Source organism: Lissotriton vulgaris, chromosome 6 (genome assembly GCF_964263255.1).
Source record: "Lissotriton vulgaris chromosome 6, aLisVul1.2, whole genome shotgun sequence".
Lineage (NCBI taxonomy): Eukaryota > Metazoa > Chordata > Amphibia > Caudata > Salamandridae > Lissotriton > Lissotriton vulgaris.
Genome location: NC_141694.1, coordinates 513,426,611 through 513,452,618, shown reverse-complemented (window position 1 = coordinate 513,452,618; position 26,008 = coordinate 513,426,611). Strand labels below are relative to the sequence as shown.

General features: G+C 44.8%; 1 protein-coding gene across 7 annotated transcripts in view; it reads right to left on the bottom strand.

Moving 5' to 3' along the window:
- MYO6 (myosin VI) overlaps window positions 1-26,008 on the bottom strand; it is a 924,144-nt gene that overhangs the window by 602,285 nt on the left and 295,851 nt on the right. For all 7 annotated transcript variants that reach the window (XM_086926522.1, XM_086926523.1, XM_086926525.1 and 4 more), the window contains exon 4: window positions 5,824-5,897. In XM_086926522.1, the coding sequence (XP_086782648.1) occupies window positions 5,824-5,897 (74 nt within the window). The remainder of the gene's footprint in view (window positions 1-5,823; window positions 5,898-26,008) is intronic.

The following is a 26,008-nucleotide window of genomic DNA, read 5'->3' as shown; positions in this document are numbered from 1 at the left end:
GGCCCATCTCCATATCTCCTGTGCCAGTGTTGAAAGCGTTGTTGACTGTGTTCCACCCTGCTTGTTGATGTAGAACATCGCCGTGGTGTTGTCTGTCTGCAGTAACACCCTTTGCTTGTACAGTCTTGTCTGGAAGGCTTTCAGTGCAAGGAAGATTGTCTTCAATTCTAGGTAATTGATATGCTTTGTCGCATCTGCTGGCGTCCACAGTCCTCTTACTTTGAGCTCCTCCATGTGAGCGCCCCATCCCTTCAGGGATGCGTCTGTGGTGATGGTCACTGTCGGAGTTGGGGGTGTTAGAGGCTTTCCCCTTGTCAGGTTTTCCATGCTCCACCATGTCATCTCCCTTTGCACTGCGTGCGTCACCACCACAAGATCCTCCCAACTGCCTGACGCCTGTGACCACTGTTCCTGGAGCCATTCCTGCATGGGTCTCATGTGTAGCCGCACATTCGGCACCAGGTGGATGCATGATGCCATCATCCCCATGATCTTGCTCGCAGTCCTCGCTGTCCGAGCTTGCCCCTTCCGGTAGAGGCGAGTTTCCTTGACCAGCGCCCTTGCTCTCTTCTCGCTGGGGAACACCTTGGCCTGCACGGTGTTGATCACCGCCCCCAGGAAGGTCTTCACTTGCTCCGGTTCCATTGACGATTTTTCCCAATGGACGGAGAACCCCAGGTTTATGAGCGTGCTCGTCACTGTCTGTGCGTGGTGTTTGCACCTTTGGTACGAACTCGCCTTCACCAACCAGTCGTCTAGATAAGGGTATACGTGTATCCCCTGTCTTCGTAGGTGTGCAGCAACTGCTGCGAGGCACTTCGTGAATACCCTTGGTGCTGATTTGAGTCCGAAGGCCAGCGTTGTGAACTGGTAGTGGCCTCCCCCGAGTGTGAACCTGAGCATATGCTTGTGCTTTTTGTTCATCGGTATGTGCAAGTAGGCGTCCTTGAGGTCTATCGTGACCATGAAGTCTCCGACCTGCAGTTGCGGTAGCACCTCCTGCAGGGAGGTCATTTTGAATTTCTGTGTTCTTATGAATTTGTTGAGGACCCTCAGGTCTAGGATGGGCCTCATCTTGTCGTCTACCTTTGGTACCAGGAAGTACGTCGAGTAGACTCCCTTGTTCCTTTCCTTGAATGGGACTCGCTCTATGGCCTGCTTTTGCAGAAGTTCCTTTACCTCTTCCTGAAGCCTCGCCAGCTGGTCTCCTGCTGGTGGTCTTCCCCTTGGTTTCCTGCTTGTTGGCCCTTTCTCCAATTCCAGGCAATACCCGAATTGGATAATGTTTAGGATCCATTTGTCTGATGTGATTTCTCTCCATTCCTGGAGCTAAAATTTCAATCTTCCTCCCACTGGTGTCATGTGGTCGTAGGTGTTTTGATTGTCCCGACCCCTTGGTACGTGGTGCCCCCCCGGGTCCTTTCTGTGGCTGGGCACCCAGAGTTCTGTGGAGTCACTTCGAGGAGGGCTGCTGCCCCCCTCTCCTATTCTGGCCACGTCCGTTTCTTCCTCGAAAGGACTGACCTCTTGGTTGGTACTGCCAGGACTGCTTCTGCTGACCTTGCTGTCCCTGTGAGTCTGCCTGGTGCGTTTGCTGGAAAACCTGGTGTGATGTACCTGGTTGGTTTCCACCTCTCCCGCCGGGCCTCCGTGACGGGGTGCCTCTTCTGTTGCCTCTGAACTGCAACGCCCCCATAGACCTTGCCGTCTCATTATCTTTCTTGAGTTGGCTGAGTTTCTCGTCCACAGTTGGCCCGAAGAGCGTGTCGCCGTTGAACGGTGTGTTGAGGATACTGTGTTGCACCTCGGGTTTGAACCCTGAAATCCTGAGCCAGGCGTGTCTCCTTTCCGTGACACCCATCATCATCAGCCTGCTGGCGGTGTCTGCTCCGTCCAGGGCCGTCTTAAGGCAAGAATTTGCCGCATTTTTCCCCTCTTCGACCAACATCTCGGCCTTCTGCCTGGCCTCCTGGGGTAGGTCCTTCACCAAGTGCCCCAGGCCGTCCATGATCTGGTACATGTGCCTGTTCAGAAGAGCGTTGGAGTTAGCCATGCGCCAGTGGGTCGCAGCATTCCGTTCGATCCTTCTGCCCACCAGATCCATCCTCTTGCTCTCCTTATCCGGTGGTGGGCCCGAGGTAGTGGATACGTTGGCCCTCTTCCTAGCCGTGGCCGTGATAATGGAGTCTGCGGAGACCTCGCCTCGAATGTAGGCCGGGTCCTTCGTGGAGTGTTTGTATTTTTTCTCTGTTCTAGGGGTTACCGCCTTGCATGTTGCGGGCTCCTTGAATGCTTCTCGTCCCTGAGCCAAGACGCTCTCGAGCATTGGGAGGAACTGGCTCCTTGTCTGTGTTGGGAGCAAAGTCTCGAGCAGGAAGTCTGCTTTCTGCTTTTCCTCGTCGAGCTTTAGCTTAAATGCCGCTGCGGCAGATTGTATCGCCGAATTGTATGCCCCGATGTCGTCAGGCGGCGAGGGCCTCGAGGGGTATGTGTCGACCGCCTCCTCCGGGCTCTCGGTGTCGATATCCAGGTAATCCTCCTCGTTGGGGTCAGAGGTGGCCGACTCGGCGTCCAACCTACTGCCCTCCTCCTCGTCATAGCCGTAATCCTCGTAGGGATTCTCCTCATCTCCCTGGTCGTCGACCATCTCGGCGGCCGGGCCATGTCCGTCGCCGAGTTCTTCTTCCTCTTCGACCAGATCTAGCACAACGTGCTTGGTCTTGTGTGGAATTGTAAAGGCACTCATCTCGGCGTCGAAATCCTTTTTCCGCTGCAAGATGCTCGCCATCTCGGCCTCCAAACGCCGTCTTTTCTTTTCCCTTTCGGCCGCGTTCTCGGCCTCGGAACGCTCGGCCCCTCTCTTCGTCACCTGGCTCGGCGGCGAGACTCTCGGCGTCGAAGGTTTGGACGCCGAACTTGGTTTCGGGTCCTTGGACGTCGTCAAAGCTTTCGGGTCTTTCTCCCTCGACGCCGATCGGTCCCTTTCGGAGACGATCTTCGGCGCCTTCTGCTGTTCAACAGGCCGGCCCCTTTCGGAGGCGATCTTCGGAGCCTTCTGCTGTTCTACAGCTCTCGGCGCCAGGGACTCCTTCTCCGAGGATCCGCTGGGCCTGTGTGCGGTCGCGGACTGCAGATGTCGCTGCGTCGGCGCCTTCGGGGTCTGGCCCTCGTTCTTTCGAGACTCAGGGTCTCTCGTGCTCTTGTGGGACGTCGAGTCTCCTACCTTATCAGGCGTCTTCTTGGAATCGGTCTCTACGACCGTGTAGCTGTCGTGTTCGGCGGCAGCGTTGTCCTCCTCCTCTGAGGACATCCCCAGGTCGTACAGCGAAGGCGTCGGGGCTTTTCCTCCGAGGGTGGCGTGTGCTACCCTCTGGCTCTTCCTCACACGAAGGGTCTTCGCGGCGAAGACGGAGCAGGCGTTGCAGTCTTCGGTTCTGTGGTCCACCGGTAGGCAAAGGTTGCACACCGGGTGCTGATCTTTCTGCGCGTACTTGTGTCTGCAATTCGGGCAGAACTTGAACGGCGTGTTGTCCATCCTCGAGCGTTTCAGGCTTCCCTGACCGCGTGGACGTCGATGATCGTCGAAGTTCTCGACGTTCTCTCTTCCTTCTCTCTTCGCCAATGGTCTGCGAAGTCTTCCTTGGTCTTCTCCTTTTAATTTCTTCTCGAACTTCTCGCTTTGCAGTACTTTCTCCAAAAATGTCTGGAGCCCAACGGGAACGATCCAGACCCGACCGCGGAAAAAAGAATCTGAAGATGGCGCCCAGGGATGGGAGCTTCCGCAGGAAGCATGCCGACGTCACCGGAAATACACCCAAGGAGGGGTGACGCCGACGCCCACCTGGGCCACAAAAAAAAAAAAAAAAAAAGAGAGAAAAGACTACGAATCCGGACCCAACCACAAGACCGCGGAATATGCACAGCATAGTGAATCCAGAAAGATTCACGCTGCAAAACTACATTTATCTATATACTAAAAATCTGGCAAGGATCCGGCCCTCCAGGACTGACTTTGGAGAACCCTGAGCTAGAAGAAGGTATTTCTGCCTTCGACAGTGACAGTCGGAACTGCAGAGGATTTACACTGACTGAAATCCTGTGACAGCTAGAACTTGAATGATTAATCTGTCTTAGTCTGGCATTTAGATGAAACCTTAGTGAACCATTGTTTTCTGTGAGCATATATTGTACCCAGCCTCATACAAGACACATTAGGTTGCTCTTGTTCCCAATTCCGTCTACTTCAAATGAGCAAGCAGAAAGTCCCTCTGGCAAAAATAGCATGTATCCCTTCAAAAACAACAACATATGGAAAACAATATGGAAACAAACACTGTAGTTCAGATTAAGCTATCCTTTCGGCTTGGCATTTGAAACAAGGCTGAATTAATCACAACAATGGATGGTGGGAGGCAAATTCCCAAAATTGAAAGTCCAAGTGGTCAGGAGAGCCAATGGGCAGAAGAACTAGTGAGGTGGGGAAAGCAACTTTTAAATCAGGCGTTCAAGATGAATGCAGCCACAAGGAAAGCTCCAGCACTAAACCAGAGACAGGTATGATTATGTGGCAAAGGGGCAGATTATTCATTGCCCCAGCAAATTTGTAGAGAGTTCAGAAAATTGCCATAAAGACATATATTTTGGAAATTAATTTAGGAAGGACAAACCAAGCCAAACACACGCTTCGTAACGTTTCCCACATTACAGGTCTTAAGATATGGTTTACCAGTCTGATCTACACCCAAAAAATGTCATTAGATTATTTTGTTTAAACATTTGAAAATTAGTAAGGGAATGGCAGGTGGGTCTTAGGAACGCTACAAAATGCACTCTGGATGGGGGCAGATGGTAACAACGTGTGTGACTATCTCGAATATGAAATTACACATGATAAAAGATAAATCTGTTGGAAAAGTCCAATTGTGAAAATATCCGAATGAAGCTGCCATATCTCTGAAGCGAGGACCTGACGTGGTTAGAGCCATTCCTGAGTAGTTATTTTTCTCAGAGAATACTAAAATGGTGAGGCGTGGAACGGGCTGCTGAAGGAAGTCTTCTCCTTCTTAAGAAAAATAATACACAAATGGACCGATTTGTGGATTAGGTAGGTTTAGCTCTGCTGTCTCATGCAGGGATAATAAACATAAAACTAATTTACATGATTTCTTGTGTCATCCACTATCTCTTTGCAGTCAACTGTGGGAGAATGGTTTACATGGTGAATGAAAAGGAAATGTAGGATCCACAGACACATTTGGTGAAAAAGCAGATGACGATGGAAGAAACAAGTGTTCAGTGAGAAACTGAAATTGCTTAATATTACAGAAGTTGGCCAAAATCGTAATTTGGCAGTTGTGGTTGATTTTAGGCTGAAGCAGAAGTCAATGATTGACTTCAACAGTATATTACTTACAGTACATGTCAACTAGTACATAGATATGCTTAATCATTCACTAAAACAATATTGATAATAAAAAAAGATGCAGCAACTAGACACTGAACAAGAGAGTACTACTGAAAATTCACATTATGAATTTACTATACAGGCACGTTAATGTAAATTGGCAAGCTAGAACGTTTTACTGATATCTTATTGCAGATTTTACACTTTAAAAGTCATTACTTCATTAATTTAAATTTGAGAACATAAAGGGGAAATAATTATTAGTAAAGATATTTTCAAGTAGTATTTACTATTTCAATCCCTTTTCACAAACTGACCTTATAACAATGTGTTATCTGGAAAAAGGTATGTGAGCAAAATACTGAATTTCAAAGAAACTTAAACAAAACGCATTCTGAATGGCACTTGATGGTACTTACATAAATTCTATCTTTGCTGTACCGAACTTTCACGTTATGAAGTAGTGTTGCTTCATTCAAGTACATGAGTGAACCTGTAATAGACACAATACAAGAATAGCTTAATTACCCAAAAACAAGTCATAAAGCATATACGATGACAATGACAGTCTTTGCATCAATTTAAAAGGACTGAGGCACAAGAAAACTAGATGACTAGAAACAATAACTGAATGTTCAATGTTGGGTAGGAAAAATGCACTTCTGCTTCCCTTCATTATATCGTTTTGAAAATCACATTTACACTACCTTGAAATCTAGTAGATGGGTCCATAGGGGTATGTAGAATTTAAAACAAAAACATAGTGAGCATCCACAGAAAATGCACACTGTTGCAGTCCATGGAGCAAAGGTTGTGTAGTAGGTTAACATCCATGTTGTCTGTGTGAGTTGCATCTGTTCTGCTTGGGCCCAGTACACAAATCACGTTGCCAACCTATGTTTCACTAATATTGCATAATATGCAATTTACAATTACAAAGTCCAGTCAAGTACTGCGGGTGGCAGAATTTTACATGTGTATGGTACACATACAAATGCAGCAAACGTAAGGAGATGATGGACGGAGCGCTGAAACTTTTCAGACACTCATCCCCAGTCACAGATATGGGTTGAATCCATCATCGTTCTTTATCTCACTTCACAACCCCAGTTCAGACCCAGCTATATGCATATCATTTTTGACCATGTGCCTCTTGGGAACAGTCCTTCATTAACGATAATGGGGTAACCGAGTAAGTAACCCTCAGAACCTGGGTAGGTATGCTAGCAAAAAAACAGTGGTTCTGTTGGGAATCACGTGTAAATAGTCTTGCGTACTAGATACTTATTATAACATTACATTGATCATTGAATGTTGTACCGTAACACACACAACACAACTCAATTCAGAGGAGAACTTCCTTATAGAATTGATACTTTTTAGCAGTACGAGTAAATAACTGGCTGTCCAAAATGTGGGACTACAAGGAAACATGTGATGGGTGATGATATTGGTGAATGGCCGTGCTCAGTGACATGGTGCTGTACATAGGTGACATAAATAACACATTTATCTACAAGTATGAACTGTATTATACAAGCGTGTTCAACATAAGATGCATAAAAACCCAACAGGATATAATATTTCCTTATTCTAAATGGGGAGTTGCGTGGACAAGTTGACCTGGCCACATCGACGTTTCAACCCGAATAGTTAGTGCAGATTCATAATCATCTGTGGCAGGTCTTCATCAGGACAAGGGAGGATGGGACAGCATGCAAATTAAGGATTGGAATCCGAAAAGTGTGTGTTTATTTTGCGTTTACTAGTAAAAAAGCAATGGCTGCTAAATGCTCACCTAATGATTCAGATGGAGTAGCGCAATAATTCAAAGCTACTGTCCGACGGTGTCAGCCGACACCTTACACTCACATCACGGGGGATTCTGTAATAAATGCAGAAACAGCGTGTAGCTTACTGATGGTGGTAGTCAAGCGTGGATCATTATTGTAACCAAGCATGATCAGGCATGCAAAAGTGAGGAGAGGCGTGGGCGCCTAATGTAAACATACCTATATATATTTGCATTGCTTTCATCACCAGCCGATGGAATGAATAATGCGGGGTGCCTTAGCGATCACCGAAGCTGAGGAGGCAAATTGGGTGGTGAATTAACCACTCCAGATGCAGCAACGGGTGAAACACTTAGCGAATATTGCTCAAACCTAGTAGAGATCGGCAGAGTAACACCACTGCGAATGTGAGTATCATGCATTAACTCTGCCCTCAAGGCCCGAGTGATGGTGGGTGTGATGCGGCATAGAGTCATCCGCAGGTGGTGGCCGAGGATAAGGGCGTTAAACCAGAGCTAACGGGATCTTATTTTTAGGACGTAGACGGCAAGATCCGTGGTTACTCGAAAAGGCGTGCATAGAAACAAATTGAATAAAGCCACGAGGTGGCGGTTGCTACCTGTGGCACAAACAAAGCCTTTAAGGAGGCGATCGACTATTCAATACATCGGCTGGGAGGAGGACACCATATACTCATTTACGGGATGTAATTTACATGACAAGGACGGCATGGTCCATGGTTATTGGAGTTGCTGTGCATGGAAACAAATTAAACATACCACAAGGTGGCGGTAGCTACCTGTGGCACAAACAAAGCCTATTGACTGATCAGTGTATCGGCTACAAAGGGGACAGCGTGTACTGATGGCGCGCGAACGGGGAAATTAAAGTGCCTATGGTAGAGGAAGGCAGTGCGGATATTCACAGATGGGAGCGGTCGGAGTGATTACTTTATAGCATTCAACGTAGCGACGTCCTAGTTCGTGTGGAAGAGTGGGAGCGCGGGCAAAACGTCCTTATATGACGTCGCCCAGTGCTTTGTACGTGTAAACTAGCACGTGTCGGCTAGTGCAGCAGCTAAAGAGGGTCATGACCATGTTGGCTGCAAAACGTGGTGCCAGAGTTCACAGGCTCGGACTCGACGGGGCTAAATGGAGGGGAACATCTGCCGCTAGGGGCCCACATAAGTAACATGTAAAAAATTACAATACCTTGTTTAGAATATTTAAAAAACAAGGCATGTTCATATTATTGCAATTCGAATAGCCAAGTGCGACATATTCTACAGAACTTCCGGTCAATTATTCACATTTATGTACATCTATTACATCTATGGCAGCAACAGTTTTCAAGGTATGCGCAGGGAAATGGATGGCTTTATAATATACCCATTACATTACGTGCGCAGGGGGAACACAGGGGCATACATTGCTGTATAGTATGCACACGGCATTACATTATTTATATTGATGGGACATCCTTGTTCAGTTAAATACAGTTAAGGACGGGTATTGAAAGAAGTGTGCAGGGTATGAATGGCTATATAATATACACATTTCATAATGAGTGCATGTTATATTCTCACCTCTTGGTATTTCCCTTTTAATCCTTCCCTGTATATATTTCCCTTTTAATAGAACCTTTGTCCCATGTTGCACATGCACACCATTCAGGTAGTTCCATTTAGAATTGTTATGATCTGAAATGTCATACTGGATCTGTGAGCTTTGAAGATTGGAAGTACTGTGCTGCAGCTGAATAAATCCTGGACTTATCTATATATCTTGGATTTCTCTTTATTTATTACAAAATTGGCGACGAGGATGGGATCAGTACCTACTACTTCTACATCAGCAGCACAGGTGTGGTACAAAACTGGAATCTTGGGAAATTTTGGAGCTGTTTGCTGTATTTACCCATTTTCCAGAAGCTTTTGGATTGAGGATTTATTCTCCAAAAGTACTTGGATTTTCCTCCAGAAACTATCGTTGGATGTGTAACCTGGAGTGTGACTTGTAAATCTATTGGAAAAGATTCAAGAAAGAACTCGTTTTTTCTACTTATTCATTGTGGATTCACTGCAAGAATTACAATTCATTTCAAGTTTCCTGATTTATTTCATTTTACAAATATTGCGCTGACTTTGAGCATTTCCTGTGTAATTCTGCAGATTTTAAACCAAAATCTTACTTTTGCGAGTGTTTTCCTTCAAAAGCGAAGTCTTCGGTTACAGCGTGCATGCGCCGGGGAGAAGCTGTATCCAAGGTAACAAACAAAGCCACACGCATGCGCTGTATCTATAGTAACGAAGGAAGCTACACGCATGACGTAATGCGTATTGCGTCGGTAGCCGCCATCTTTGTTTACCTTAATCTCAAGCGCTGCGAAGAGCGAGCTTTGTTTCTCAACGGAAAGTAAAGAGCGCTGCGAACAGCGAGCTTGGTTTCACAACGGAAAGTAAAGATACTTTAACAAAAACAATATTCTGCATCTGCTACCGCTACCGAAGAACGGACATCTGTTTACACCATTACGGAAGGTACTTTTAAAACGCGCTCTTCTGAAACTGGTTGCAACGCGCGTAGAAAGTGATTTTAACAACGAGATCACTGCACAAGAAGTATTACCACATGTTGCAAGTTTGAATCCTACGCTGACTTCTTTTCAATTTCGCTGATGTACACAGTTTGTGTACTCATTAGTTTATCTGTTATTAAGTTATAGCTATTTGCTCTTATTGCATTACTACTATTTATACTGTTTATTTTGCAATTATTTTTGCTTTTATTGATTAACATGCAGTTCGACCCTCCGTCAAAATTTTTGCAAAACAAAGGTGATCCTCCCATCCCGTGGAATAGATGGAAGGAGGAGTTTATGACATATTTAAAAGCTATTGATGGTGAGAGGATGGGAAATGAAAGAAAGAAAAACATTTTTTTACATTGTTTGGGATCCGAGGGACAAGCTATTTTCAGAAATTTACCAGCTGTTCCTGGTGATAATGGGGTTTTTGATGAAGCTATGCTTCGTGTAGAAACACGCTTTAAACCCACCACTAGTCTAGCCTTAAACCGGTACAAGTTTTATACCAGAACGCAAAAAGAAAATGAATCTTTTGATGATTTTCTAACAGGTTTAAGAGCTCTAGTGATGCCATGTAATTTTGGTAATATGACGGATGAGATGCTTAGAGATAATATTATTGTAAATGTTAAGTGCAAGAAAACACAAGAACAATTGTGGATTGTAGGCAACCCAACTTTGTTGGAGTGTATCTCTACTGCTAAGGCTTTTGAACAGTCTAACAAGTGGATGAAGACGATAGAGGAGACAAGCAATAAGAGTAGTAAGAGTGATAAGTTAACTGAAGAAGTGTGTGCAATGAACAATGTTGCAAGAGGTTCCCCAAGTCATAAGTTTGGACCACGTAGCCGCATCGTATGTTTTAGATGTGGGAGTTACAATCATGTTGCTACGTTTAAATTTTGTCCTGCCTTGGGTAAAGAGTGCAACAAGTGTGGAAAGGTGGGTCATTTTTCCAACTCATGTAGAGAAGACAGAAAGAAAACTGGGGATAAAGGCAGTTATTTCAAGAAAAAAGAAGTTTCTTGTGTGAGAGATGAAACAAATTATGATTCAAGTTTAGTTAGATATGAACATGTTGTGTCTGATGAACCCAACAGAGTAAGTGGGATGATTGTGTCTATTATAAGTATAAGTCTTCTTGAAGAAGATTATTTGGAGTCTCCAAAATGTATAGTGAGATTTAAAGGAGTAGAGTTAGAATTGATGGCTGACTCGGGGTCTCCTTGGACCATCATAACTGAAAGGTATTTTGATGAAATGTACAAAAACATTATTTCTAAGAGTGAGTTGAGTCCCCCTGATGTCATGGCAAAAGGTTTTAATGGTTCTAGCATTGATTTTATAGGGTACATTGCCTCCATGATGTATTTTAAAGACCAATCTGCATTTATCAAACTGTATGTGGTTGTGAAGGGAGTGAATGTGTTGGGGTGGCGGGATCAGTTCAGACTTCACATTACGTTGAATCCACGCAACAAAGATCCTGTCATGGTGTCATATGATGGTGATATGTCAGAGGATAAAGTCAGATCTGTTGAAGAGAGTAATGTTTGGAAGACTCTTTCTGATGAGTTTCCTAGTGTGTTTTCAGACAAATTAGGTAAATTAAGTGGGTTCACTCATGTTATTAAGCTTAAACAACGAGCCATACCGGTTGTACAAAAACTTAGGCCTGTACCACTTAATGTTAGAGAAGAATTAAGTGATGCACTGAATGACATGTTAAAAAATGATGTCATAGAAGAAATAGAGTCATCCGAATGGGTTTCGCCAATGGTTTTGGCACGCAAACCTGACAAATCTTTGAGGTTGTGCATAGATTTGAGAGCACTTAATGCCAACATAGTGGTAGACTGTCATCTCCTGCCCAATATCAACCAGGTCGTGAGTATGCTGGGAGGTGGTATGATATTTTCCACGTTGGATTTGAGATCGGCGTATCATCAGGTGGTGTTAGCCGAGGAGTCACGCCATCTCACTGCTTTTATCACACCTCAGGGTTTGTTCCAGTTCAAACGGATGCCGTTCGGTTTGGCGTCGGCAGCCTCTGTTTTTCAGAGGTCTATGTACCATATATTTAAGGACATGAGTGAGTACGTGAAGTGTTTCCAAGACGATATCTTGGTTTTCTCCAAAGATGATGAAACACACATGGAGCATTTGAGGAATGTGTGCAAGATGCTAGATAAGTTTGGACTTACCATTAAGAGTAAGAAGTGTAAGTTGTTTCAAAAAACTATAGAATATTTGGGACACACCATTTCTGGTAAGGGTGTTGCTCCTAAAAGATCCTTGGTAGATGCTATCTTAAAGGCTCCTGCACCAGATTGTAAGGACAAGTTGTTGTCGTTCCTAGGACTGTGCGAATATTACAGTAAGTTTATTGCAAACTTTGCTACAAAGATGGAACCGTTAAGGGAGTTGACAAGGAAGGAGGTAGAATTTTTGTGGGGATCTAAACAGCAGGATGCTTTCGAAAGTGTCAAACTCGATATGGTGTCAGCACCAACTTTAAGGCCATTTTGTTTGAATAAACTTTGCATTTTGACAGTGGATGCCAGCCTTTATGGTTTAGGTTGTGTACTTTCACAACGTTCTGGAAAGGAAGATTGGAATGTTGCGTTTGCGTCCAGATCGTTGAATCAAACTGAAAGACGGTATGCTGTCATAGAGAAAGAATTGTTGGGATGTGTATGGGGTGTTGAGCATTTCCGAAATTACATCTGGGGTGCAAGGTTCCTCATACGCACTGATCACAAGCCATTGGTGAGCATTCTATCACCTGGTGGAGGATTGAATGCCACAGCTCGCATTGCAAGATTGATGTCACGTTTGCAAGAATATAGTTTTGACATTGAATATGTGCCGGGGAAGCTAAATGTTACTGCAGACTGTTTGTCTAGGTTGCCCTGTACTAGTTCTGGGGTTGATGAAGATACAGAGGTAGTAACCAGCATTTCTGAAATGTTTCCAGAAAAATACAAAGTTATATCGGAGGATATGTGGAAGAGAGGTATGGATGAGGATGATTTACTGTGTAAGGTCAGAGACTATGTGAGGTTGGGATGGCCTTCCAAAGAACGTGTTCCTGCTGAGATCACGCCATTCTACAACGTTGCTGATGAGTTGGCCATTGAGGGAGATCTTTTGTTCAGAGCTGGTAAATGTATTCCACCGGTGGCTATAAGGAGTGTGATTTTACAAATGAGTCATGAGTGCCATATGGGAATGTCTTCTATGAAAAGACTTATTAGGTCCAATTTCTGGTGGCCAGGGGTTGATAGAGTAGTGGATAAATTTGTCAGGGAATGTCCCGAGTGCATTGAGAGTGATAAATCGTGTAAGTGTGATCCTGCACCTTTAGTTCCTGTAAAGTGGCCAGATCATCCGTGGCAAAAGTTAGGAATCGATATAGCTGGGCCTTTCAATTTCTTACCACAAGAATGTAGATTTGCCATTGTTGCTGTAGACTATCACTCAAAGTGGCCTGAGGTCAAACTAGTGCCTCATCCAAATACTGAAAGTGTTATTCTATTTTTAAAGGAGATTTTTTCCAGAGAAGGTTCTCCGGAGTGTATTGTATCCGATAATGGGGTACAGTTCAAGTCCTCACTTATGTCGGAGTTTTTGAGCACGTATGGCATCAAGCATTGTACTACAGCCCTCTATGAACCACAAGGTAATGGTCTAGTGGAGAGATATAATAGAGTCCTCAAGGAAGATTTGGTTTGGGCTCGCAAATCAGGAGGTCTGTGGAAAGATAAGTTGAGAGAAAAATTATGGTTATACCGTATTACACCTCATGCCACTACTGAAGTCTCTCCTTTCCGTTTACTAAAAGGTAGAGACCCTGTTTCAGGATTATGTCCTTGGTGGTTTAAGAAAAGTAGTAGTCAACAAATGACTGATGTGAACATTAAGGATGTGGCTAAAAAAGTGGAGCTCAAACAAGACAAGTACAAATGTAATTATGATTCTAGGATGAAGGTTAGACAACCAGTATTCATGGTTGGTGATGTTGTCAGGATTCGAAAACCAGGGTTCATTGTTAAAGGAGAGAACAAATTTGGTAAGCCAATGAAAGTTATGCGTGTCTATCATAATAGTGTTGTTACTCAGGATGGAAAAAGATGGAATGTTAGAAGAGTTTCGAAATGTGTACCATAGTTGATTTTTAGTTGATTTTTACATATGCTTCCTGATGTTTGAATGCACTTTCTTTTCTTTAAGGGGGGAAATGTGTTATATTCTCACCTCTTGGTATTTCCCTTTTAATCCTTCCCTGTATATATTTCCCTTTTAATAGAACCTTTGTCCCATGTTGCACATGCACACCATTCAGGTAGTTCCATTTAGAATTGTTATGATCTGAAATGTCATACTGGATCTGTGAGCTTTGAAGATTGGAAGTACTGTGCTGCAGCTGAATAAATCCTGGACTTATCTATATATCTTGGATTTCTCTTTATTTATTACAGTGCAGAGAGATAATACCATATAGCATGCACACTGCATTGTTTTGAGTATATTCATTTGACATCTGTGTTCAGTTAATTGCAGCCATTGCTTTTTTACTAGTAAACGCAAAATAAACACACACTTTTCTGATTCCAATCCTTAATTCGCAGGCTGCCCCATCCTCCCTTGTCCTGATGAAGACCCGCCACAGATGATTAGAAATCTGCACTAACTATTAGGATTGAAACATCGACGTTGCCAGCTCAACTTGTCCACGTAACCCCCCCTACTAAAATAAGGAAATATTATATCCTGTTGGGTTTTTATGCATCTTATGTTGGACATGCTTGTATAATATAGTTCATACTTGTAGATAAATGTGTTATTTATGTCACCTATGTACACACCATGTACAGTGAGCATGACCATTCACCAAAATCATCACCCAACACATGTTTCCTTGTAGTCCCACATTTCGGACAGCCGGTTATTTACTTATACTGCTAAAAAGTATCAATTCTATAAGGAAGTTCTCCTCTTTATTGAGTTGCGTTGTGTGTGTTACAGTACCACATTCTATGATCAATGTAATGTTATAATACGTATCTAGCACGCAAGACTATTTACACATGATTCCCAACAGAACCATTGTTTTTTTGCTAGGATATCTTGGCAACAGTCCAGCATGAACTGCCAAGCTAGGTCTTCCTGGGCCAGAAACAAGCATCCTGGGACTGGTTACACATACAAATGCAGGAATTGTTCCTATATGTCAGTACTGGTGCGTTCAAACGTTCAGGATTGTGGGCATTCTTAGGTTGGCTAGTCTGCACAAGAATATGAGCATCCTAAACTCCTAGGTTTGGGGATTCTTAGATATCCCTAGCAGGCGGTTTCCCATCCTAGAACCCAATCCCAATTGTCATAGTGGAAACTGGGAGAGGATGCCAACATATTTTACCTGGGTGTAGAAAAAGCTGTTCCTTCACAGGGAAAATACTTTACCCATGTAAGAAAAAACACATCTGCTTCGTATCTCTGAAAGTAGAATGGTTTATTTGCTAGAAATTGGTCCTGCTTACATTTTATGCATGTGTGTATGGTAGGAAATCCACAACTACACATACTATGATTGTTTGTGACTTCCAGAAAAGGCAAAAATGTATTGCTAAAACAGTGGTAACCTTAAGGGAGCTGATGTCTGACTCCTTAGAGGGCCTTTGTGAACCTGGTCCTGTGTGAGAACATTTGCACTCTGGTAGTCACCTGCTGTTTGTTAGCGAAGCTTGCACTTGTGTCAACTGCACTTGACCAATCGATACGGAATTTTTTTGCTACGCATTCCAATGCTGTACTTGCTGTGTCTGGAAAATATTACATCATGAGTGTCAAAAATGCTGGACCTGGTCCATTGTAAGGAAGCTTGCACTACTGCGGCTTGCAATTCTGCAGTTTCCTTGAATTAGGGAAGCTTGCATAGCTGCTGTGTTAAGAGTGGGATTTAATAATGCTCATTTTGCACGGCGGGAGAGGATTATGATGGGATTATTGTGTGTAAGGGTACGATGAAGTGGTGTAAGTGTGAGCGATCAGCTTGTTCATAGATCATAAGGGACATGTGTGATGTAGCATGAGGCAATGGTAGTGTGGCTGATAAAGTTGTTGGTGCCGTAACAGGCTACAGAATACCAGGCACAGTAAGGAGGATAAAATAAGATCACGCTACCCTCCCTGTGTGATGCATGAAAATGCTTTCCTAGAGGCATGCATGTGTGACCTGGATTCACTGCAATCACATTCCATTCACTCAAAACATACATGAGTGAAATAACACAGAATTGCTAAACTGTTACAGCAGATGTCTATAAGTAAATAAGCAACTTTAATCATTCGGACAAAATGGTCGTTAACTAAATATCTAAAATCTTTTTAAAAAGAAAAACTTAATAACTATATAAAGTATGTTCTGTGAAGTGTAGCTCATTGGTTAGACAAGCGTAGTTCAGCAAGCCAACCGGATCGAATGCCTTAATGTATGGACTCTTTCACTACAGGGATTGCTGTTTGACCTTGTTTAAAAGGCTTACATTACTGTGGCAAGTGTCCAAAAATGGGTGCTACAGAGTTAAATGACAAACGTTTATCATATACCAATAGCACCAAGAGTTAACGTGTGGTCCACTAGTACTGTGTAATTAAATTCCGTGTAGGCGAGGAAGAGGGTGCTAAATGCTGAGTTCAAACAGATCGACAAATCAAATCTTCTTAGCCCAATGTAGGGAAATAAGAATCAGTTGTGCTCTATTTTCTCACACCATCTGTGTACCTGAAGGTGTCTCCCAATAAACAATCCCAAAGGAAGTTCAGAGTACAGCATAGAGGAAACTTCCTGTTTGGGATCATGGCAAAGAGGTCCTTACAGGGATAGCCTAATCTGGAGAGGATCATGTTGGTCTTTTTGTGATATATTTCCCAGTAATGATTAGATGAGACACACCACACATCATCCACCCTCACACGAGGCTCACTGGTAGATGGGTCGCCATCAAGAATATGCCCTTTTGAAGAGCCAACTGCCATAGATGTAAGGCCCCTCAACACAGGGTCCAAGAACACGCACCACTCTGTTGATGCAATGAACAGTGTTTGTGTTGTCCAAAAGAATTCGATTGACGTTCGCTGAAATTGAATGTAGAAAAGCTGTGAGGGAAAGGTGAACAGATCATAAACCCAGTAAGCGGTTGTGAAGATGTTGCTCCGATATGAACGAAAAGACCTCACATTATTATCATCCCATAGTGCCTCAGCCAAGCAAGCAAGCATCTATAACAGTGCCCTGCCACAGAGGAGAGCTGAAGGGACAACCCACTGTTTTAGGATGAAAGATCTCTACACAAGTGAGAGGGTCCCCTAATGTTGGAGACATTGTAATGTTAGGCACCACTGAAGTGCCCTCATTAACCATCAGTGTTTGATGGAACCAAAAAGATGCATGAAGCCATCATGCCCAGGAGACTGAAGAGTTACACAGCTGGGATCAGACCTGATTCTGAATCAACTGAGTCCTATCCAGAGTATCTGCAATCCGTTGATCAGGAGGAAAAGCTCTAGGCAGGTCTTCCCCCAACACCATGCCAATGAATCTCAGCTGCTTAGTGGGAACAAGGTGTGACTTCTGGCCCTACTGCCCTCCGGGAGAATCTCCCTTATGGGCAGTTCCTTCTCCTCTGAAGGAACTGCAATAACCTAACAGACTACAGAGAACAGGCCAAGAAACTCAGGCACAATCTTCTGGAAAGACAATATCCATCAAAGATAGTGAGACTAGCAGAAAAGAGGGAATGCAATACTAACAGAGAAGCTCTCCTAGAAGATAATGTGCGCACCAAAGAGAACATCATGACGTGCGTCGCCTCTTTCACTCCGCTCTCCACAAAAGTGAAATCTATCATTTTAAAACACTGGAGGATCCTAAATGTGGGAAACCTGACACTGGAACGTCCACGCTTCGCGTGCAAGAGAACACCAAACCTGAGGGACCAACTGGTACACACTAGGCCATGGACAAATAAACAAAACCCTCAAGGCACATTCTGGAACCTCCCACAAATCACAGGACATCATCCATGTGGGAGTTGTACTGCATGTAACTCCACCAGCCAGTCGAATGCCCTACAGCGTGGCAGCTTTAGATGGATACAAAGTTAACATACAAATTGTAACACAAAAAATTTATCTATCTGATCACTTGTCCATGCACTTTGTACTATGTTGGCATAACCACATGATCAGTCAAGATTAGAATGGAGGAACATAGGAGTACCATCAGATGTGGCAGGAACGCTACAAAAATAAGCAACCACTTTAAAGAGGCTAATCACTCCACCGCCAAATTAAGCTGGACTGTGTTGGAGTCGGATCCATGCTGGGTGGTCTGCCTCCAGACCAATAAAAATGGGCTCAATGAAGAGATCCTCTGGACTGAGATATAGACGCCCTCACTCAATGTCATCTACTCCCTCATGACACTTTGGGGTCCAGTATTAGCCACCTCACTACTCAATTTGGTACGTATATTGATATTATAGATCTGTAATAGAACCACCCTTACACCACCTGGGATCAACCATGCCCAATAAATTGCCTTTATAGCACCTATAGTTCATCATAGCTATGACCTATATATAGGGGAAACCAGGCTGACACACTTTCTGTGCCAACTATCGTACTAGTGGTACCAAATCATGGAGGTTCTCCTACTATGCATCAAACTATGCTCAGATCTTTTATCTATTTATTTTAGCAGGGATAAGGATGAATTGACACTAGGATTTTAACATTTGCATAAGTTATGTCAGTATGGTCTTAGCCCATTTGCTAAGGGGCCCTATGAGAATTTCGCACCAGTCTTTATGATTAGGATGTTCTTTCTCTCTCTTTCTCTCTTTGTCTCTTTGTCTTCTTCATGGTACACATCACTGCAAACAACCCCCCTCCACTTTAAGATGGGTGCGAGACTTGCGCAGCACCGTCAATTTGACAGGTCAGCACTCTTGTCTCTTCACGGTCAGAACGAGTCTAAATCTATCTGCATCTCCCACGGTATTGATTATTCCGGGGACTCGGAGGAGGGTAGGTGCTGTCGATCTGGTAGCACACCGAAACCGTGAGTACAGACTAAGTCGGCCTCTACACCGACCAACATGCTCCTCTGTCGGATATAATTACTGATGTGTTGTAAACTATACAAAAACTTTCAGGTAGCACATGTATCACACAGCACCTCCGCTTCACCCGATGATGCTGGAGTCCGACGAACTTTAGGTAAGCTCGATACTACGGAGTACTTTTTTGGAACAATCCTTTTTCGCACTATGATTAATGACATCTGATATTGTTTTGCGAACACGGTGTGTTCCGGCGCACAATCATGGTGATAACCTGTAAGGCTATATCATTCACCAACAGACTCCGCAGCTATTATCATGCATATATTGAGGGGGAACTAGTTCTTTATATATGATATATCCCACTCAGCTAGACTCTACAAAAACTATATGGTGGTCCGCATTGATATATATGTTTTATATTTCCCTGATGCCTTTCCAACAAGACACATATAGATTGCAAGCTCCAGACCACAGCATCAGTGTCTTCTACGGACTGCTCTATGCCCACTCACTCCCCTGGGTTCCATACAATGACCATCATTCTGAATCTCACTACTAATAATGTTTTAATTCACTTGTACATAATTTTGTTTTTATACTTCCACCATAGTCAACACTACACACGATTGGGGTACTACGGAAGGGTCTTTCGACCATTGGATTTCACTGTTGGAACAACAACCACTCTTGAATATTTCGACTACTATGCTTTCTTTCTCCCTACAGGTCGGACCTGGAACAACATACACACAGTAGGTAGCAGGACCAGGCACCGCTCAGTGTGGGGTAGTTTATCCACAATATGTGTTTATGCTTTGTGTCCTGATGAAGCGCCCCGGATAAATATGACAATCACAGGTGCGAAACATGTCGGCACATTTATTTAGGGGCGACCACCACTAGGTCCCGCTCTTCAGACAGTAAGTGTAGTTCTCTTACCTGTTCGCACACTTGTTGACTACCCAGTTTCCTTTGAAACTCAAAGGTAGCCCCAAACTACCATAGGTTTTTATTCCTGGAAGGGTATTCCTGTCAATAAAGGTTTGCGTTAGGAAACTCTCTTACCAGTTTTAACCGTACACACTAGACCCCACGTCACAACCCACCTCACTTGCACTCATCTATACAGCAGCCTCAAAAAAATCTCCACCAAAGCGACCCTTCAGGGGACCCGTTGGGCATTGCAGCGCTGGCCCAACAAGGAGCATCGCCCATTGATGAAGCATGACAGCCTCTAGGGGGTGTGTGAGGGCAACATAAACAGTCTCATTGACTGCCCACTCCCAATACCCCAGCAGAGGCACCCTCTACACTTTGGGAATGTGTGACTCCCTTACTCTGTACTTTTACCAAAGAAAACTAGCCCTATGATAGAATTTTGTAATTGCCCCTGGGAGCACGGGCTTCTGAACCTCTTGAACTAACTTCCTGTCCCCCCTGAACCCCTTTCCCTTCTGAAGGGGTTCTAATTTGAAATGTGACTTCTGGATGTTCATGGAGATGTTCATGTCATGAAAAAAGATCATGGATACTCTAGATAGTTTGTGACTCCTATAGGGGGCCTCACCTTCACCAGCCAGTCATCCAAGTATTGAAATACATGTAGTCCTGACCTCATGAGTTAAGCTGCTACTCACAGCCAGCCTTTTGGTGAATACTTGAGGAGACCAAATTTTAGTCCTGAGAACTGGTACTGTTCTATCCCACTGTGAATTGGTGTACTGTCCTTCTGTGAATTGGAGGTAAAGCCTGTAAGCGGAAAATGTTGGTAGAGGGAAGTAAGTGTACTGGAGTACCAGAGACACCATTCAATCACCCACATCGAGGGCCAGAAGCACAGGTTTAGAGATAGTATTTGAAAATTGTCCTGTGGAATGAAGAGTTTGAGGAGTGTAGATCCAGAATGGGTCTGTGACCTCCATCCCTTATTGAGACTATTAAGTGAAGGGAATACAAGTCCATGCCCTCTCCTCCAAGGGTGCTACCTCTATGGCCTGTTTATTTACCAGGGCAAGAAACTGAGCCTTCAAGATCAAGGCATGTGCCACAGAACACCACTGTGCACAAGGAGGATGGATTAATGGAGAGTACAGGTAGGGGAGGCAGTAGCTCTTGTGAATAAAAAGAAGAACAAGTCCTGTGCACACGCAAGTGTAGTTTGTAGTCCTCGTGTGAGGACTAGTAATTCTGCTTCAAAGTTCAAAAAACGTCGGATACAAAGGTTCATGTGAATAAAGTTTTATAAGTCAAGTAATGGTCAGTACAAAAAAATGTGTAGCCAGCCGACACGGTCGTGGCTAGATTTCCACCGTTACGTGCCTCCTCGATCCCATTACAACCGTAGCCTTTCAGCCCTGATGAGTCATCTCCTTCACGGTGTGACAAAACCGTTTCGGCTGGCTACTAATTTTTTTGTACTGACCATCACTTGACTTATAAAAAACTTTATTCGCATGAACCTTTGTATCCAACGTTTCTTCTTCCCTTTGGTTTAGGCCTCCCTACACCATCTCAGGGGTTGTTTTTCCTATTGGGTTTGTGTTCCCTTGTCCTGTTCTGCACCGCGTGCCTACCGCACAACCATCTCAGCAACAAGATCACACTGCTCAGAGCGCCACCGCTTCCTGCTCTCTCAACGCAAACCCATTCTCTCACTAAAGCTCTTGTGAATAAGCAGGAGCACGCATGAATCCATCCTGAGCATCTCTCAAAAGGTGGTAATGTGGGAGACACACTCTAAGACTTGTATCTGGTGGAGAACTATCAGGCAGCAGATCCAGTGGAAGATTGAGGAGACTGGAATGGCTGCTGTTGGTGTCACTTATGCCTTCCTCTCCCACAAAATAAGTGGTCTAACTGCTGGGGATCTGGAATTGGTGGGAGGCTTGCTGTTGCCATAAGGGCTGTCCCCTGGAGAAGCCTGGGAAGCAGCTGTATTGTTGGTGGAACTGCTTTGCGGGGCAGGCATGGTCCAGTAAAGGAGCTGTGGACTGTCTGCTCTTGAAATATTACAGGAAAGAGTTAGTCTTCTAAGAGGCTCTCACCATCAAAGAGCTTGTCCATTTGTGCCACCTGGACAATACACAAGAAGACAGTTGAGCAGATTTAGGCATACCTGTAGCCTGTGACACGTTTGACCATGTATCGAGCTACTTTGTCGGCAGAAGCAAACTCATACCTGAGATTCTGTTTTGAGGCATCCACATGTGGTTTATAAATAATACAATTGGTTCCTTTATGTGGTCTGGAAAGCTAACTACTGCACTTCTTGCCAATTCCCACATACCATTCAATAAGGCTTTGTCAGGATCCTCCTGGGGGCCCTGGCGGTGTCAACCAAATTGATGGCATAGACCCTTTTTCTCTCCCCCAGCTCCCGGACTCGGAAGTGTGCCTACCCGGGGTAGAGACAATTGGGGAATTAAATCACTTGCCCTTTAAAGAACTTCTGCACAAAGACGGTAGCTAGGCCCTTTGAAAGTGGGAACCCAAGACTTCATCATCTGAAAAGGGACTGCTCTCCAATGAACTGGTGTCCCTGGAAGGAGAAAGACGGAGGAGCCGCGTCAACCCTCGAGACGGAAGAGCATCTACGAAGGAGAATACCGTGTCTGCAGAGCCAAGCCGAAGTACGGAGGAAAAGCCAGGAGGCCCACAACAGTTCCTGGAGGAACGTGGCTAGAGCAGGTGTGTGCATGTTTCCTGGGTCCTGGGAGGTCGGAACTGGCTTTACCGGGAGGCGGGAGGGAGCGGGAGACCTGAGCTGGGAGAGCCTGTTTTTTTACAGGACGCGCAGCGTAAATACTCTTCCCCCCCCTTTTCAGGTGACGGTCCCTGATCCTGCTCAAATCCTTTTCTAGAGGTATAACCTCCCATGACTCCCCTCTTTTGTGATATTTTTCTGGCCCGAGCACTAACGGAGGGCTTTTCTACCTATTTGTTTTCTCCTCACCCATCCTGAGTCTCGGTCCACCTGGTCCCCGCTAGACGCCAAGGAGGGAGACGAACATCCCCCTGCGGACGACATTGTGGGAGCCACGCACAGACTGTTATTATTTGTACCTCTTTACCTAAAAATAAAGCCCCAATTTGACTCTAACCGGTGTGGTCTCACGTGTCTACCTACTCCAGATTACACACTTGTAGCACTGGAAATGCACAGGAATAGGCTGCTCAAGGTGAAAACATTTCAGCTCATGGAGTTAAGTCATTTGGACTCCTGGTTTGGAATTGCTCTGGGAAATGTGTTACGATTCAACTTAGCTGATGAAGTTTGAAACACCAAACTGGATAGTGATGCAAATGGAGACGGCGCTTTGGATTGGAAGGTGCTGGCCTGCAATGCTGTGCGAGCTTTCAAACTGTTGGGTCAAAGAAGGGCTTCTTGCAAGTAGCCCAAAAAAATTCTAATACTTATTCTTCAATTGGTAGAAATGGTTACAGAGATGCCGTAGACAGTTGTTGGGTGTTTACCAGGATGAGGGACTTGGCCTTAGCAGTTGTTAAATTCAACTTTAGTACTGCAGCGGCTTTCAATAATAGTGGTAAGGAATGCCACTCTCTGGGGAAGTGTCAAGACCACAGGCATTTTGAGCGTCTAGGTTAAGGCAAGCATCCTAGAAAAGAGGAAGTTCTAATCCTCTGAATCATCTCCTTTTGTACACTCCTAATCTCTACTGGGCATGTCTAATGCGATAATGTCTGTGCTAAAGATTTCCTATAGTTGAGGGAATATCTGTGCTCAAGAAGAGAACTCCACCAATGGCTGGTCCTTGAAGCAGACTCTCTCATTCCTCAAATAATATCTGCTGATTTCAAGGGGTGAGGCAGTTCAGAGGACAGCACCAACGTAAGCGTCACAATTGCAACCAAAGGCACATGGGTCCGCACCTTGGAAGGAAAAGGTTTCCTCAGAAGACGGGCTGAAGCCACAGCAGAATGAGGCATGGAGTTTACAGGTGTCAAGGCCGGAGGTGCCAGAATCACCAGTCTCCTGTGATCAGGCCAACCCTCGGGGTTTTGGCCACAGAAATAGAGGCCCACACCCAGAAGAAACACAACACAGCCTGCTCAAAGGCCTCGACCTGGAAAGGATCAGCGGACTGAGCCAGACACTCTGGTTTCATCTTTTTAATAACTGGGATAGGTTTTGAAATGTTCCTCAAGGAAAAAATGAGTTTCCCTTCCAGTGGTGTTTTTTGTGTTAATGAAGAGAAGATGTCTCTGGGGCTGGTATCTGTCAGGGGACTTACTTGAAGGAGGTAAGTGGTACCACTTTGAAGGGTCCCTTTGAGCCCTGGAAAAAAACTTGGCCTCCCACTACTTTATGGCATAGAGAAACAGAAGTCGCAGGCCGAATCGCAGACACTACATGCAGACATCATGTACATTGGTTAGACATCTGCTAACAACATTGTCAACAAGGTTTAAAACCTGACCTTAGGTGGTGACATTTGACCTAGTGGCTGTCAAACTCGCTGAGAAATTTATCAGTAGATACAAAAGTAGAGCTTCCGACCTGTGCTGGTAAGGCATGAAAAAAATAGGACTGACACCAGCACGCTTGACAGCAACTTCTAAAGGTCATGAGGTTCTGTGACAATCGTAAGTGGTGTTTTCGACTCGTTCGAATATGGTAGAGTCTGGTATCTATGAACCGCAAACGACGAGTTTAGTGGGTGTACGCGTTTTCGCTGTACTAGCCTAAACCGTTCGTCTGTTTCGTGGGTTTCTTTATCTGAACCCACGGGTTCCATCTTAGATACGGCATCCATTTTGTTTCTTGCCCTCAAGTATCCAGCGAACGGACGCTGTCCGCTTCGCGACCCTGGGATTCCCAAATTCTTGCGGAAGACACGTGTTCCCTTGAGGGTGTCTTTATGATGAGGGGGATGACACTGTAAGGCAGATGGCCCCGCTTGAGGCTCATCTTGCCGTGCCGGTCTATTGTCTCAGTTGTGCATTCATTAGGCACGTCTCCTTTGATGCCTGCAACTCGTGTTTCCTGATACCACCCCTTTTACATTCTCTTCGATCTGTTCGCTGTCCTCGTCTTCCTCTGCACCTGTTTCTGTCTCTTCCTTGATTCGTTTACAGCCGAACGGAATGTACTAATGATGGGAAGATGTACTTTTACAGTTGGGAACTGCCAAATGCTACTGTAATTATGTTCCGTGCCCTGAATACATGAAAGCGAACCCCTCTAACCTTTACTGTGGGAATCGGGTTGTAATCTTTTGTTCACCATGTTATCCTATTCCTGAAAACTGTATAAGAAGAGCGATCCACAGATACAATTTGAATCAGACTCCGTGAACTTACATGCTATGTACTTCTCGTGACTTCTGTGTTTCCTGCAGTAAATAAACCTCGAATCTTTGACGCCGAAGGAAGTGTCCCGTGTATCTGTCATTTGTACGCCGGAACAGGTAACCCACGAAGGTTTCAGGTGTTATCCCTGGCACCGCTGGGTCTTAGAATAACCCGGTCCTTCAGTTGGCGCCCAACGTTGAGCTGCATCAGCGGTACCGGTCCAAAGCCCGACGATCGTGAGGAACTTCGTGTGAAATCTCAGAGGGAAGGTGCACCCCGCTTCATCGATCCTGTTGTCGAAACAAGTGGCCCGACGACTTTTCCCGCGAAGATTCCCGCCTCCTGACGGCTGCGACGGACTGCTGACCTGACTGTAGACCTGTTTTGGCGCCTGGCGTAGACCTTAGTACAGCGAGACGATTGACGGGCCTTCCTGGTGACGCCATTGAGCTTTGAGATAAGTATTTGTGGGTCGCTCCCAGAGTCCTTTGTTGTTGTGGGTGCTTAGTTGTTGCATGGTTCCATTGCATTTGTGGTTCTTGGTATTTTGTTCTTAGTTGTACTATTTGACGTCTGCAGTCGCCAAAAACCTAGGGTTTTGCTCTTTTCGCTGGGATATAGTGTAATCCCGTAACCCTTGACGTTTGTGAAACTCGGTTAGTGTGCACGATGCCTGGCTGTAGTACTTTGTTCAGTTGCTTTAAAGGTTGTGGTACGGATTCCCGGCTGGAGGACTCGTGTCCGATACCTCCTGTTGGGACTCCAACTTACGAGTTATACAG